At 51.0% G+C, this 15,881-nt stretch overlaps 2 protein-coding genes across 4 annotated transcripts in view; one reads left to right on the top strand and one right to left on the bottom strand.

The window, feature by feature from the left end:
- The window catches only part of LOC135910058 (neprilysin-1-like), a 39,528-nt gene extending 29,734 nt beyond the window's left edge, over positions 1 to 9,794 (top strand). For all 3 annotated transcript variants that reach the window (XM_065442018.1, XM_065442019.1, XM_065442020.1), the window contains 3 exons: positions 3,941 to 5,791; positions 6,350 to 6,700; positions 8,908 to 9,794. In XM_065442018.1, coding sequence (XP_065298090.1) covers positions 3,941 to 5,791; positions 6,350 to 6,700; positions 8,908 to 9,222 — 2,517 coding nt within the window. In that variant the 3' untranslated portion in view covers positions 9,223 to 9,794. The remainder of the gene's footprint in view (positions 1 to 3,940; positions 5,792 to 6,349; positions 6,701 to 8,907) is intronic.
- A 1,485-nt stretch (positions 9,795 to 11,279) lies between these two features.
- On the bottom strand, positions 11,280 to 14,427 carry LOC135910059 (solute carrier family 22 member 7-like). Its single transcript, XM_065442021.2, has one exon. The coding sequence runs from the start codon at positions 14,234 to 14,236 to the stop codon at positions 11,636 to 11,638; it is 2,601 nt and encodes an 866-aa protein (XP_065298093.1). The 5' UTR covers positions 14,237 to 14,427; the 3' UTR covers positions 11,280 to 11,635.
- Positions 14,428 to 15,881: the final 1,454 nt, after the last annotated feature.

Raw genomic sequence — 15,881 nt, 5'->3', positions numbered from 1 at the left:
GTGAAAGCACATCTCGACGCAAAATACGCGTTGCCTTGAAGCCACACCAAGCGCGCGATGCCGCCCGAGCTCTAACCGCGCACTCTCGCCACGTACTGTTAGGTACGGACCCTTTTCCTGGCATCCTTCGAGTTCACCAGACCACATCGAATCGCCACCGCACCAAATTAAGGTGCGCATAAGCGCGTCTCACACGTTCCCGGACCTGTCAGACAAGTGGGCGACTCCAACCCGAGGCGTCGCACGTCCAGACAAGTTGGCTACCCCTACCTCGTGCGCCGCACGTGGAGCTATTGTCCCACTGCCTGACTCTTCCCGAAAGTGCAACGGGAGCCTGGCACGGTTCCAGGTAAACTGGGTCCCGAGCGAAGTTGTTTTGCAGCTCTGAAAGGTCGCTCGAAAGCATCCCCCATCCGCCGATTGTGACGGCACTTGCACGGACGCCTACCATTGGAGGAAAATGACGACACCTGAGCTGGCTCGGCGAATGGCCAAAAATGACGTGACCCCGAGACACCGAAAGGGTTAAAAGCCAGAGACAGGAAGCATAGAGAGGCATTCCTTCATTCATTCATTTCTTTCGGGCTTCTTGCCACGGACCGCACCGTCCAATTTGCTGCCTGCCATCAATGACTGTTAATTACTTCATCTTATTACTGTAAATAATGTAATTAAACCTCCAGTTTTCATCTCGAAATCTTCCTCAACGTCGGCCAACTCCCGCACTCAACGGCAAGACCCAATAACTGGTGGACAGCGGTGGGATTGTCCCCCAGATCCAATAGTACGGGCTCACCGTCGCCTGGGATACGTCAATGACTCTTGGCAGTCTCCGGCATGCTATTTGCTCTAGGTAGCACCTCAGACCTTGCGTGCCTACTATCGCCTTTATAGCTTCGCCCGTCGAGTGAAGCCGTAATTAATAAAGAATTGCACATTTATGGACTTGAATTTGTGAACGTGCGACAAAACTGCCCACTGATTCTTAATATACACGTTTCACTTTCGTGTTATGACCAATTCCTTTGAAAGAGAGATGAACCAAGGGGGCGTAAACTTCACACAACCAAATTTAGGAATATCGCATGCTCCGGCATCACAGCAGGCTTGTAGAATGATTTGAAAGCAGTGACGCTGCTTTACCACGCCAAAGGTATACCATTGGATCACCTTCCCTTCTCCCGAGACTTCCTGTGCAGGAGTAAGAGACTCACGAAGAGGAGGAGGAAGCTGGGGAAAATAATAAGAAGCGGAACAAGAAGGAAGGCGAAGTCGCTTACGTTGTCTCCGTTCCCGTAGCGGTGCGCTTTTGCGATCCGCAGGAGATTTATAATTCCGTGTGGCACCCGATAATAATGTAGCGCCACAGCGCACGCCCAGAGCTGTCATCAAAATCCATAGTGTCTGAACACTGTGGCCTCCAGTTATTACTTTGGGTGCAGTGCAAATATCTATTTTTGGCCCGCCGTACATACTAGAAGTTCGCATTCATTCATTCATTCATTCATTCATTCATTCATTCATTCATTCATTCATTCATTCATGCATGCATTCATTCATTCATTCATTCATTCGGTTGGTCGGTCGGTTCGGGCCGGTCGTTGTAGGCTACACTCTTATGTAGCTACGACGCCCTTAGCTCCAACGCCACGCTGTTTCTTTCACCTATACACGTTGGTACAACGTACGTTTAGCACTTGAAAAATTTTAACCAGACGAAGCTCATTTGAAGCCAATGAGCAGAGGTAAAACAAAGAATATGTCCTGGAGCCTGGACTTTCTTTGTTCTATCACTTTTCATTTCTTCCAGCCTGTATCTTCCTCTGAACATTTGTATTCTTTTTCAATCACTTTGAATCGGTAATTCACCTCTGTCAGAAACTCAGTAAGATGCTCACTTTGTACAGTGGCCAGATGAAGATGAGGCACTGCTCTCACATATAAAATTATTGCAGAAATAGTAGGTTTGCTGCTTCAGCGAGTCTCTTGGAACACTAGTGATGTTGTTGCTTTTCTCAAGCTGATGCATATCTCATCCAGTTGTACCTACATCTCTTGTCCCACTGTTGTTGACGCTACAGGCGTCAACATTCTAGTATCATAGACTCAGAATTCAGAATTCAGAATTAGTTTTATTTTCCTCAAGGAAAGGAAAAATGGACCCCAGACAAAAAGCTGCTCATTGAGCAGCTTGACGAGGCCTGAGGCCCTACAGGCTGTGGCAACAGCGGCAAAACAGCAGTGCATGTCGTACGCCCATACTAGAAGAGAAAAAAAAAAGCAACTCGACAAACAGAAAACTAAAAAATGAGAAAGAATTCTAGAATTCTAGAAGAATTCTAGTATCATAGTATTCTAGTTCGCTTGTACTATAGACGCACAGGCTGGCGCGGGGCGAATACGGCGTTTTTTCCACGTACAGCTAGAGACTGGAATGATCGGCCTGAAGAAGCGGCGGACCACTCCAGTGCGACTGCGTTCAGGACTGCCGTGGAACACATTTTTCTTTGAAGCAGCCCACCCCTCAAGTAAAACCCCTCTCCAGGGGCATCTGAGGATTAAATAAATCAATAAATAAATAAAATGTGCATTTAATGGAATGCGATGCATTCAGTAGGTATACTTAATATCCCCGTGCTTAAACCTCGACCCCTACACCGGCTAGTGGCGCCGTGGTAATGCAGAAAGTTAATAGTGTCTACTGCACCCATTTGCAGCCGGCGACTGTACCCTTGATATGAACACTTCTCCAAAGTTCAAGATTAAGAAGAAAAAACTGACATCTTTCGTTTCTTACAAATAACTAGCCGTGAAGCGAATCGAAATTCCGCGCGAATTTCGCAGATAAAGGCTGCTTTCTTAATTATCCTAAAAATACCAGTGTATATATTGGATCACGAAGTCATTCACACTATTCAGAGCTTGCGACCAAATCTGCGTGAGCGATATTACTGCGACGACAAAAAATACGGACAACAAATGTTATCGTGAGCCCATTTGGCGGAAACAGTGGTTCTTCGCAGCTAATTCGCGCCTGTTTCTAAAGTCTTACGTGTCCCCCTATACTAGGGGTAGCATAGAATAATATGACTAACATGCACGTCTAACGGGAACCACGACCTATCATTTTCGTTCCTTTTACTGCTGCTGTAGTTGTTTTATCATTAATCCCTTCTTCATTGGTGTTCCTTCTACAAAGAATTCAGTAAACTAGCGACAGCTTGCAAGCTTCTTCGAATCTGCAGCTGCTTTTCAATCATGTTCACTAATGGCAGCACTATGTCCTAATCAGTCTTGTCAGAAATGTTATCTTCTTTGCAGACATCTTCTGGTTTCGTTTTACTTTACTCATTATTTGGCTTAGCTAAAATGTTTACCTCTCGTCTCCAAGTTTGAACGAAACAACGAAATTGTATTCTCTTCAACTTCGCGGCGCTGCGGTTAGGCTTCTGCCCCTCTGCTGGGATGTGAGACCCACCATCGCTGGTTTGATTGCCAGCTCTTACCACACGTCCCTAATGTTCTGCCAAAATGTTTCAGTGTCGTACGTACTACGTTGTTCAGACACTATAGCGAAAACTGCCGCGGGCTCATCCTTCCATGATGTCGCTGCCGTCTTTCCGTGCGGAGCCATAGACCTGTGTGATTTATCCGAAGCACTTGGTAGCCGTGCGTGAAACGACGTTATAGACTCATAGACGATGTAGAAAGTGTTTCTATGTTCAAACATCCACTCATTTTGGTCACTGCATCAGATTGAAGTTATGACTCGTGCGGTGCACGAACCTAAATGTTACATGAAATCAGACCTTTAGATGAAATTGACACAATTGTACTCTGCGAATTTAATTTCACTGTAGCATTATAGCCACTTTGCTCGAGCTTCGCTTCACATAGATTCGCAATGTGATTTGAACCTGCATTCACTTTTTTTTTTCAGGTCCCCAAATCTTCAGGAAAAAAACCTGCAGAGGAAAATGAAAGTGTAGACAATACCGGCAGCGAGGCTTCTGTAGAACACGCTGAGCAGGAGCGAAACCCAGAGATGGGAGTTTCATCACCGAAAAATGAGCCTTCGCCATCAAAGCTGGAACCCGCGACCATGGCGGCTGCCGCGGCAGTTTCGTTGGCGCCCCTCGCCGAGCTCACAAAAGAGCAGGAAGAAGCAGCCGATAAAGCGAGCGAAGAGATGGACAAGGACTTGCGTGACCTAGAGTTGACCAGCGTGCATCTCTATCCTGAGAGCAGGCTGGTCATTCTGCTGGCGATACTCTGCCTAATCTGGATCATATTCCTGGTGCTTTCCGCAGCGGTCAAGCACGGCCGGCGTCCTCCGGCGTGCGACGAGTCCACGATACACACTGTTGCTCCAACAACGCGAGATCAGTGGCCTCCTGTGTGGCCTCCTATAACGTACAGCACGCAAAAGCCAAAGCAACCACTGACCAATTCCACCGCAACCACGCAAGAACCGTTGCGAGGGAACTTCATATGCTCGAGCGATTACTGCCGAAAAGAAGGCAACTACTTGCGCGATTTGACCACTCGGTCCACGAAGGAACCGTGCGAAAACTTTTACGAGCACGTTTGTGGTACCTGGAAGAAGTCGGCCTCCCGGATGATTCAAAAGTTTCCAGGGGCAGCAGTCTCCACCGACACTCTGCTGCAAGCGTCAATGGAAGCTCAGTTGTTGGCCTACATAAAGGACAGGACGCACGCAGATGTCACTCCTGCCCGAGCACTGTACGATATGTGCATGAACAGGGGCTCTGCGAACGCTGCGCTCTTGGACACGAAGCAGCTGCTTCACCAGTGGGGTTCGGACTGGCCACAAAAGGAGAGCGCTAACAGCTCTACCGAGGAAGTATGGCGCTTTGCTGCCAAGCTGATGCGGGTGCTGGGTGTGCCGTCGCTGGTGGGCATCGAGATCGGCCTCGACCCGTGGAACCTCGAAGAGAACATCATTGAGGTGGGCCCACCGAGAACAGTGTTCTTCACCAAGGACGTCTCGCAGCCGCGAGTCATGACGCTCTTCGGTGACGCGACGCGCGCCGCTGCAAAGGCCCTGAACCCGAACGACGCAGGCGCCGCCGACGCGGCAGCCAAGGACGTCAGCATCGCCTTAGCCAGTATCTCGCTTCGCCGACTCGACGACCTGGGAACGTCGCCCTTGGACTTCCAGGTGGATAGGTTAGGTTCCCTGGGGAAAGGCGTGCAGTACTTTCTGCGCACCGTCGTCGACAACGTCGCAACGCTCGATTCTCGCACCCGGCTTCTGGTGCACCGAAGTCCGCTGTTCCGTCGAGAGCTGGACGAGACCGTGAACAGATTGCCTCCTCGCGCCATGCTCAACTACCTGGGCCTGCTGGCTCTCGTGGCGCTGTCCCCATTTCTGCCTGAGCGATTGAGTTCCCTCCGCGTGCTCCACTCGGTCCACACGCTTGGACGTGCCGAGGACGGGAGCAACGAGCTCCTGTGCCTGCGCGCGGTGAGCCAGGCGTATCCAGCCTGCTTGGCAGCGGCGTCGCATACGCTGTACAAGAACACGCACCGGTCGCTGTGGCTGTCCCAGCTCGAGTCCCTGTTCGTGGGACACGTGCGCAACGTCGTGTGGATGGACAATCTGACGTCCCTGTTCGTGCGCTATAAGATGCAGCACCATCGCTTGGCGCGTTTTTTCCCCATCTGGCCTTTGGGTGACTGCAATGCCACGACTGGAGCAGCTTCTTCCAAGACCATCGGCGCTTTCGTGGACGCCGTCAGTCTCCGTCAAACACAGGAGCTTCGACAGGTACATATGTTTTGCTTACTTGATCCAGGACTTATTTTAGAGGTACTGGACGTCGTAACACTGTAGTCGACGCTAAGAATTGGTGAGACGAAAATTCGAATGACGAGTTTTCAATATTTCGCTTTCTCTATACGAGATGATGACAGTTCTTGGTGACCTTTACAAAGACTTAGTCTTGCTTCACCATTCACCGAATGTTGTTATTATAAAATCTGAATAAAACTTGCTAGATATTCAATCCGTGCTAGCTATTCATAAACCATTTCGATAAAGGCATGCACTGGCTTCATCACTAAAAGCATCTGCGTGAGACAGCACGCAAGCAATGGAGCTAAATTATCAGGAGTGACATATTCATGTTACAGCCGGACTGTCGGATGCGCAGTGTTTCATTAAAGTTTATCAAAGTACCAGAACACGATTTATTTTTAGTATTCGACCTTCATCAAGATGACGCTGGTAATCATGCTCGGGACCTCGCCTTCATTATGCAACCGATGCAGTAGCGTGGACTAGTGGCGCACAAATTTGTTTTGCGTTCTTTCTCTGCTCCCGCAGCTCCGACAGTCTCCGCTGCAGCCGAGCACTGGCTCCCCGTTGTCCGTGTGGCCTCGGTACCGGCTGTGCCTGCGGTTATTTCAGATCCCCGTAGGGCTGGTCAACAATTCGGTGCCGGCCAGTGGCACCTTCTTCGCGCTGCACCTGTCGCGCGTGGCGGTGCGGTTGTATGCAGCGCTGGCGCAGCTGCTCTACGAAGGCACCGTGTACGAACGCGAGATCCCGCTTTATTTCACGGAGGAGGCGGAGCGCACGCTCGAGGACCTGTTCGACTGTTTGTTGGGCAACGCGCGGCAGGCATTCCCGCATGGCCTCCGTGCAGAACGGGTGCGCAACGCTCTGCTGGAACAGGTACGCACGCGCCGTGTCTTGCGGCAAAGCAGAGTCCCAAACTTTACACAGTGTGTCTCGCATAACTTGAACCAAGGACTTTCAAAAAAAGGTGCTTAGCCGCAGCTGAATGAAACCAACGGCATATGGTTTGCCGTCATGTGGCGCTCCTAAGAGTATGTTTTTTTTTATGCGAAGTATATTACGAGAGCTCAACCCAGCTCCTCAGGCGCGGCGGTGTCGCCTTGAAACCACGTGACACCGTGACGTCACGACAGAGGAGAAGTGGCTTTGGCTCAACTCTTGCAAGACGGGCTGGGTGGGAATCGAACCAGGGTCTCCGGAGTGTGGGACGGAGACGCTACCACTGAGCCACGAGTACGATGCTTCAAAGCGGTACAAAAGCGCCTCTAGTGAATGCGGTGTTGCCTTAGAAACGAGCTGTTTCTAAGGCGTGCGTCTCTTGCTCAGGCGCACATTTCGTTGCCGCGCCGAACGCTGCTTTGCTCGACGCTCACCGCGTCCAATGCGGGGCGCGTAGTCGCTGCCCTGTAGCCCATTGTCTTACACCCCTTGGCGGGTCGACGGGAACGCTGTCGCGTTCCACTCTTGAAGGCGAAGCAGTAATGCATGAGTTGTTTCTTTGTCTAGCCGAACCAAATATAGCCAAGCAACAGCAGTTCACCAGGATAAACAGTGGTTCAACAACTAAAATAAAGGCTAGTATGCTTCGCATCCTGGGCTTAACCTTACCTAAGCCACAGCCATTTTTTATATATTTCGCTTAGTGAACTAAGATCCATTATGCAAATTTTTCATATTCAATCTAGGGCCAAGTGCGTTTCGTTGCGTTGTAGAGGTGGTTCAGAAACGACCGATCCAATTTTTTGTTGCCAGTTACACGCGGCGTGGCGATTTTTTGCGGCGTTTAAAGAAAGCTCGCGAAGTATGAAATCAAGCCGCGTGACCGCGCTCGTGCGCTATCGTATTCCAGCGCGCTCTCAGCCGCCTATCGCTTATCAAAGACAACGGCGCTTCCTTTGCATGTGCCACCGCCAAAGATGCTGACGCACTGTGAAGCCGATGCCTAGAGCCGCGGCCGCTCACTTTGCCACGGTCCGCGCGCACGGCTCTTTTGCGCGAAGCGCGGTTAATTGAGAGCCGCGGAAGCCATGAAACAGTTGTTTTAGGACTTCGGGAAATATTTGCGGAAAACGGCAGTATGACACTCTGGAACAGATAAGCAATTTTCTACAAAGGCTGTAATTAACCTACAGATTAAATATTTATCGTGCATCACTCACAACATGCTTCCTTTTTCACAACATGCCTCCCATAGTTTACCGGGGAGACCAGGGAAACCAACTATACGCCTCGTGTAACGCATCTAAATTGTGAGACAAGTACTCAGTCCAACCAGTTTTGGTATTTCTGTATGTTCTACGTCTGTAAATAAAGAATTGAATTGAATTATATTCGAAGCACGTGATTTACATACACCCACTCCAAACTTTCGGTAGACGTCGCCCAGGCAAGGCCCCCATTTTCCTTATAAATGAATTTTCTGCCGTTTTTGGTCCTCCTAGCGTAGCGATAAACATTATAATCGTTTAATATAATCACTCTAAGCAGGCCGAAGATGAGGGTTGAGCTATTTTCATTTCCCCCCGCTCACGCCCTTTATTGTTGACCTGAACCTAACCCATAACATTTTCCACATTTTCTCAACATATAAGCTGCGTGTCTTTTTCAGAAAACCATGAAGACAGGCACATATCGTTTTTGAGCAGTTCTAGTGTCAATCCTAAAAACATATAAAGGAATACTTGACGCGATGTACCGCGTTTTGCTTTCCTTGGCACTGACCATGTCGGGGCTGTCTTCTGTCCGCCCCCCGACGCACTGGCTCAGTGCCATGGCGCTTGAGGTCGTCGATTCGATTCCCAGCCGCGGCGTCGTTCCGATGAGGCGAATAACAGCGTACGACGCATATCCAATCACCTCGTATGATCGCTTAAGAACGCATCTGAACCATGCGTGTTCTCATGATCGTATGCAAGGTCATTGAGTATGATGTCACATAAGATTTTTTGCTAGGGTTGCACACAATGCAGGAACTCGTTGTGTGCACGTTAAAGAACCCCGGATCGTCAAAATTACTCCGAATCCCTCGTAACTCGCCGTGCAGTTTCGGAACGTCCACAATTTTTCTTTTCTTTCTGCTTAAGGTGTTGGCCCTACAGCTGGGCTTTCTGGCCTTCCGCCGCCTGCTGGCCGTGCGGCGCATCTGGGCCTTAGACTTCCGCCTGTCGACGCTGCCGGAGGTCTCCTCGGACCAGCTGTTCTTCCTCTACTACGCGCTGGATCACTGCGAGCTCAGCGACGCCGTGTTCGAGTCGCGCCAATTCGAGGCCTACCGCCGCCTGCCCTCCGCGGTGCGCGTCAACATGGCGGTGCGTCAGTCGACGCGGTTCGCACAGGCTTTCCGCTGCCCGCCAAGTTCGCCCATGGTGGCGGGAGAGCCGTGTCAAGTTCTGCGATAAGAGGATGCCAAGCGATAGACCAGTTGGGCTGCGGGCGATACTGATGTGCTTGCTATAGCGGCATATATAATCCAAACGAGAAAGACGGTGGCGTTTGTGCATTGACGTGTAGCTGTGGTTGCCAGAATTAATGTAACAAAAATATACTTGAAAATGCTAAGGCTGTGATTTCCGGACTCTCACCGCCATGTTGTTGACATTTGTGGTTTGAAATGAACGTTTTCAATTTCAAAGTGAAGTGGAGAAGTGAACTGCAACCTAGAGCTTCGCTTTTGTTAGTGCAACTCGTGGTCTTCGCACGCCGCACAATGCATCTCGACGCAAATGTTTCCCGTGTACCCTTGCTGCGCAACATGGCGAAGAGTAGCGAAGCTGAGAAGATTTAATTTTGAATTATAGCTTTGGGCCGAAAGGATTGTATGACATAATACGCTATGGCAATATATCCACGTGGTGGCACAATAGCTGCCGTTTTGTCTCATTTTTCCGAACATGTTTATCAGCCTGGACGAGATGATTAAACCGTCTTCGTCGCACGCTGAATAATAAAATCTGACGACTGTTCGCTGTAACATTATAGCAGACTTATTGCTTTTCGCGCGGAACTTATTGCGATGAAGCGAACTCTCTTTCTTCCACATTTGCTTCTGTCGTCCAATGATAATCTGAAGCATGCTACAGCACCGGAAGAGCATCACTATCACGGCGGTTGTTGTTAACAAGATGCAACTCAAAAGTTAATCCCGAGTGCTTGCCCCTTCCCCCTTTCTTTTGTAGTACAATAAACTTGTTTTATAATAGTGTAATACGGATAGAACGTTGTCTCCTCTTTTTCTTATCCTCAGAAATCCCTTTGGCTCTGAAAGCACTGGATGTGTACAGACAACGCCATTTACAACCGGCACACGTACTTTGTGTAATTTTACCCAGCCGAGCCGTAATTCGTTTGCAGTCAATATATGCAGCTATGGGAATACAAAGTACGCATATACAGCATTGCATATAGGGCCCGGGCAAATACCAAGTGCAGTAAATTGCAGAAGAGTACGCATTTGGGCTGGTTGGTTCATCATTACGAGCAGTAAAACAGCGTTAAACAGTTCGAGGAGAAGGACGTAGACAACAGCGCTGATTAGCAACCAACTTCGTCGCCAGTCAGCGCTGTTGTCTGTGTCCCTTTCCTCGTGCTGTCGTTTAGCGCTGTTTTACTGCTCGTAATGCAGTGAATTAATAATTCCAAGCTCATGCACTTATTATTCTGCAATATCGAGGTAAGCTTATTTCATGGAAGTTCTGAATTTGGGAGCAACGAGCTATGGAAAGAAGAATGATGGGTGTAACGTTAAGGGATAAGAAAAGAGCAGATTGGGTGAGGAAACAAACACGAGTTAATGACATCTTAGTTGAAATCAAGAAAACAAAATGGGCATGGGCAGGACATGTAATGAGGGGGGAGGATAACCGATGGTCATTAAGGGTTACGGACTGGATTCCAAGGGAAAGGAAGCGTAGCAGGGGGCGGCAGAAAGTTAGGCGGATGAGATTAAGAAGTTTGCAGGGACGACATGGCCACAATTAGTACATGACCGGGGTTGTTGGAGAAGTATGGGAGAGGCCTTTGCCCTGCAGTGGGCGTAACCAGGCTGATGATGATGATGATGATGATGATGATGATTTTTTATCAGTATAAAAGAGCACAAAAAATGCACTGCTCGTCTGTGCTCATAGAGCAATAAACCAGAACAGGTGGATGCATACAAGAACATAGACGCACAATGGCCAATTGTGATTGCACAAAGGCTAAAGAAACACTCATGTCATCCTTAAAGCGAATTAACCCCGATTAATGCAGTTATTGTCACTGCCTACCAGTCTGCTTCAAAACAACAGTCGTTTTGGGTAGAGCAACCACTTCTGGCCCGGATCTACAGTGGATATATATATATATATATATATATATATATATATATATATATATATATATATATATATATATATATATATATATATATATATATATATATATATATATATATATATATATATATATATATATTCCATCGCACGGGGATTGAATTTCGTCCCTGCTTGAGCCTGGCCTTGCGACTTGTCTGGCTGAAGTCGCAGCCACATGTATTGTTATTTGCACCATATGCACCTCCATATGCACCATTATTTGCGCTATTCCCCGTAGATTTCTCGGAGCATTGCTAAGCGTCACGACATCTTGCGCGCAGCTTCGAGTGACGCGTCGCGCATTTTCTCCCTTGAATGAGTTGCAAGCAGCAGTGAAGTATATATACGCTCACTGTCACGGTACCAAAAACAAACGTCAAGACCATTGGCGAGATTGGTTACAAACAGTTTACGAACGGTAACGACGGCGAGCATATCTGCGGTCCGAAAAATGTGTTCAGCGCTCCTCCTGCGGTCGGACCTCATCGCGGAGGCGTCGTGCCTGCGACGGAATGTTGCTGCTAGTGTCGGCCAGCGCGGGTGCGCTTTCCTGCGGCGACGTGTCCAAGTGCGCGTCCGAGAACTGGTCCGGCAGTGCGCTCGACTCCTTGGTGTCCGGCAAACGCATCACAAGGCAAGCTGCGGTGACGCACAGTAAAGACACGAAGCCCAGCGGCACCGAAGACGCCGGAAGGATACCCAGGTAGACGGCCACGGGCGTGGCAACGCTGGCGGCCGCCGAGAAGCACGTGCACAGTGCCATGCCCGAGCATCGCGCCACCGTGGGGTACACTTCGGCTGTGTACAGGGTGCCGATTGTCTGTGACGCGTCCACGCTGACACTCGTCACTAACAGCAGCGCTGCGCTGCGACCCACGCTGTCGTCATCGAGATTGGCGGCTACGAAGCAGCAGACGGCGGCAAGCACCAGTGCCGAAGACTGGGACGCCCTGCGGCCTAAGTGCGCCGCGGACACGATTGCGATCAACTCGGTCGGGAACGAGAGCGCCGAGGAGAGCGCGAGCAAGGCCGCCGGGTAGAAGTCCAGGTAGTGGATTTTCAGCGAGGCCGCTTGGGCCGCGAACGCCGTCACCGTCCAGAGGTAGCAGAGTATGACGCTGTGCCTCCAGCGGCCCCGAACGCGTAACGTGTCGCAGCAGGCGCCCTCAGTGGCAGGCTCAGCCCGCTCGGCATCACGCCGCGCGCGCGCCAACTTCTGACGCACTTCGAACAAGTTCTCGCCATTGAGCGTGGCCGCGTGCATGATGACCGTTTCCGCCTCTTCCACGTTGCCCCGCGCTAGGAGCCAGCGGGGAGATTCCACTAGGTGCGTGCACTTGCGCAGCAACATGACGTATGGCAGCATGCTGGCCAGCTGCAGCGTGTACCAGCTGAACTTTGCCCACATCAGAGCGCCGACTATGATGGCGCCGAACACTTTTCCCAGCATTGACGCCATGGAATAAAGCGTGCGGGTCTCCGGCGCCAGTACTTCCACCAGGAGCACGAAGCTTGTGTTGAAAAGGGTACTGGTGGCGGCTCCGAGCAGGAAGCGCATGGCGAGGAAGCTGTTCAGAATAGTTGAGAACAAAATCACCGAGCAGGCCGCCAGCATCATAACAGTCGAAAACTGCATCACTGGCTTCCGTCCCAACCTGTCAGCCAGGGGTCCCGAGACGACCAGCATGCAGATGGCGCCCATCGCGGAGGCGGAGCAGCTGAGCGGCAGGAACCAGGCGCGTTCGCACACCAGGTCGAAGTCCTGGACGATGGAGGGTCCGTAGGCTGAGGGCGCGTACTCCCAGTTCGTGCAAAGCACCGTGACAACACGTGAGCTGTTCACCTCTGCGTACATGCGACACTGACTGTAACGGCCGTCCTCGGATCGTGGAAGCATCAGGTGCTTCCATTGCTCCACCGACAAGTTACGCAAGTTATTAGGCCTGGCGCACCAGTGGTCAACATTGTGCTGTGCAATCTGCAGTGGCAACGTGTGAAAGGGCAGCACGAAAGCAACCAAGAGGGCGAAATAGAACGTGCTTGTCTGGAAGGGACCGTGCTTGCCCACAAGCTGCGAAGCCTCCTCACGCCGCAAGCAGATGGCTGCCAAGCCCGTAGCCGTAGCTGGTGGCCACTGCGAAGGATCCTGCGGTAGACTCAGCGAAGTGCGCGACATGGAACGCCTGCTGTGGGCCAGGGACAACTGGCTCTCCTGCAAGTCACGCTGCTCTTCGCGCCTACCGGACTGGAACGACTGACCTTGCTTGGGGGGGAGTCTATTGGTTTCCTCGGACCCTAAACTGAGGGGTGCAAGGTTCGCATCTGCGCCGACGACTTGGAGCTCCTCCTGCATTGGTCGTTTAATCCTTTGCGGGGATGTGCTTGAGGGTGAGCGTAGACGAGACAGCAAGGGCGATAGGAGCTGTTGACCCCTGTTCGCCAAGTCACTAGAAAGGGTCCGTGATCGCAGTGACCGCAGCTCCATCAGCTCCCGCAGGGATGCGCTCCGTGTCACCGCCGACGGGTAAGAGGCCCCCAATTGCAAAGTCCGCTCTGTGCCGTATGAGTTCGTGGGTGGCACCTGCTGACGCGAAAGTGACGACGCTTGAGACGGCGGAGGAATCGACGGCTTCGGGTACACCGAGGTCCGCGGCATCCGAGACGCCGACAGCGAAGTCAGCACTTGTGGTGTTGCAGACGGTGCAGATGCGGGGGCAACGACAGTCGATGGCGGCGGCAGAGACGATGGTCCGGTGGTGCCCATTGACGTCGAAGCAGAAGTAAGCGGCGGCGGCCGAGGGGGCATGACCGGCGATGCAGTGGGTGCAGGTACCTGTGACGGTAGCGATGCAGACTGCACCGTCAGCGAGGCTGCGTGTGATGGTGATACCCGTGACCTGTGGTGTGACGACCTCCTTACCGCGCTGCTGATCTGCGACTCTTGAGATGGCTGAGAAGGCGGTGGCTGCTGCGGCAAGACCGATGGCGGCGTGCGGTAGTCCGCAGCCTTCCGCTCTCTCTTGGAGCCTTGGTGCCGTATTTTAGAGCCCTTAGGCATTACTGCGTTTGTATCATCACACGAACGGAGCTTGTGCAGTGGTCGAGACCACGGTCCAGATGTAGCGAAATCGGATTCGTGCGATCTGCGGTGGGAAGGCGATGCTGCTCATTCCGTGTTCGTTCTTCTTCTGGTGCATGGGCAGTCGACGATCACGAGGCGCTCTTTTCTCGTGATCTTCCTCGTCTTCTCACCACCGTCATTGATGGTGGCGACTCGTAGCTAAGTCCCTTGCGACGAGCAGGAATCGCGATAGTGCCCCCTAGTAGGGGCGTAGCCAGGGCGTCTTATGGGGCTTCAGCCCCCCCTCCCCCAAATTTTTTGCGTGCTAGCTGTCCATGCACCGCCGACCAAAGCAACCCCCGGCGCCAGAAATCATTCTGGATTTTGTCTAGAACGTCTTTTTCATGCTCGAAAAGCCATTTCACCGCGAAAATTGCCAACTCGGGCTGGATTTCGCGGCAACGCCCATGCACCGGGAGTCACATAACGGAAGCAGCCTCACCCGAGCACAAAGTTTCAAGAACGTTTTGATGGCTAACGGGCTGGCCGCGGCCTCTCGCGGAGGCCGCGGAATCTACACTCTATCGTGGAATCTACGGAGCGCGTGGATGACGATTCCGACACTTTATGGGCATAAAGTTCTTATAAACTTTTGATGTGGAAGGTGCATTGACATTTCCAAACGTGTGCTTTAGATTTTCAATTGCTGAACTTTCTAAGTTTAATGTTCCCATAAATATTTGACGCCAAAGTGCATTAACTTTTCCAAAGTCGTACATCGGGCCATAAAACGAGACAAGCCAAATCAACACACTATCAGACAAGTTGACAAAGCCCACAGCGAGGCCCGATCTGACGAAGCGTTGTGGTGATTCATTCGTGCCGTCATGTCACATAAAAATATCAACGTTTTTTTTACCTGCGCCAAAGCATCCAGTGAAGACACTAAAGCCAGCAATGGTAACTACATTCTTATTTATTTTTTCTACTTTGACTTTTAATCGCGAGGACACATTGAGCCTCTTCAATTTTTTTTTTGTTCTCGCTCCCCTACCCGCAGGCTGCCAGAGCCAGCCAGAGCACATGCGTTTTTCTCGTGTTGCCCCGACCACCGCGCGGCGCACTTCGGTGCGCGTTCGGTTTTCTCTGGCCGAATGCATTTTCGCCTGGCAGTTTTGGACGCTTTCTAGCTAGCAGACGAGAAAAAGAAACAATGGTCGCTCGCCGCCATCACTGTGGGGACTCGACGGATTGCACCGTGTTCGCTTGAGCGCAACCTCTCCAGAAAGTTTTGTCTCGCCGGTGTAGGTTACCCAGCAGTATGCGCATGGTGCTTGGTGGACCAAGCGTCTCGTGTTTTCTTCGATATTCCTTGAATAGCCACATTAGTTGCCCAAAGTAGGCATTCGATTGTGACCAACATACTTTCCTTTCCGTTTTTTTTTTCATTACGGTGCCCCCGCCCCACAAAAGGGAAAAAAAAAACGTTGCGGCGCAGCGAACTGTCGCATGGTGAAAGTTCTATTTTACTTCTTTTGCGGAAAGTAATGGGTCATGGGACGCTTCAGCTGCGGATACTCTTATTATATTGTTGCAATAGCAATTATATGGACACTCTAGGCACGTTGCTGCCGTCGCCCTC

Source organism: Dermacentor albipictus, chromosome 4 (genome assembly GCF_038994185.2).
Source record: "Dermacentor albipictus isolate Rhodes 1998 colony chromosome 4, USDA_Dalb.pri_finalv2, whole genome shotgun sequence".
NCBI lineage: Eukaryota > Metazoa > Arthropoda > Arachnida > Ixodida > Ixodidae > Dermacentor > Dermacentor albipictus.
Note: the sequence above shows the minus strand (reverse complement) of the source record. Positions and strands in the feature narration are given on the sequence as shown.

Coding starts and splice junctions, on each gene's coding strand:
- LOC135910059 (XM_065442021.2), bottom strand. CDS start 14,236: ATGCCTAAGGGCTCTAAAATACGGCACCAAGGCTCCAAGAGAGAGCGG.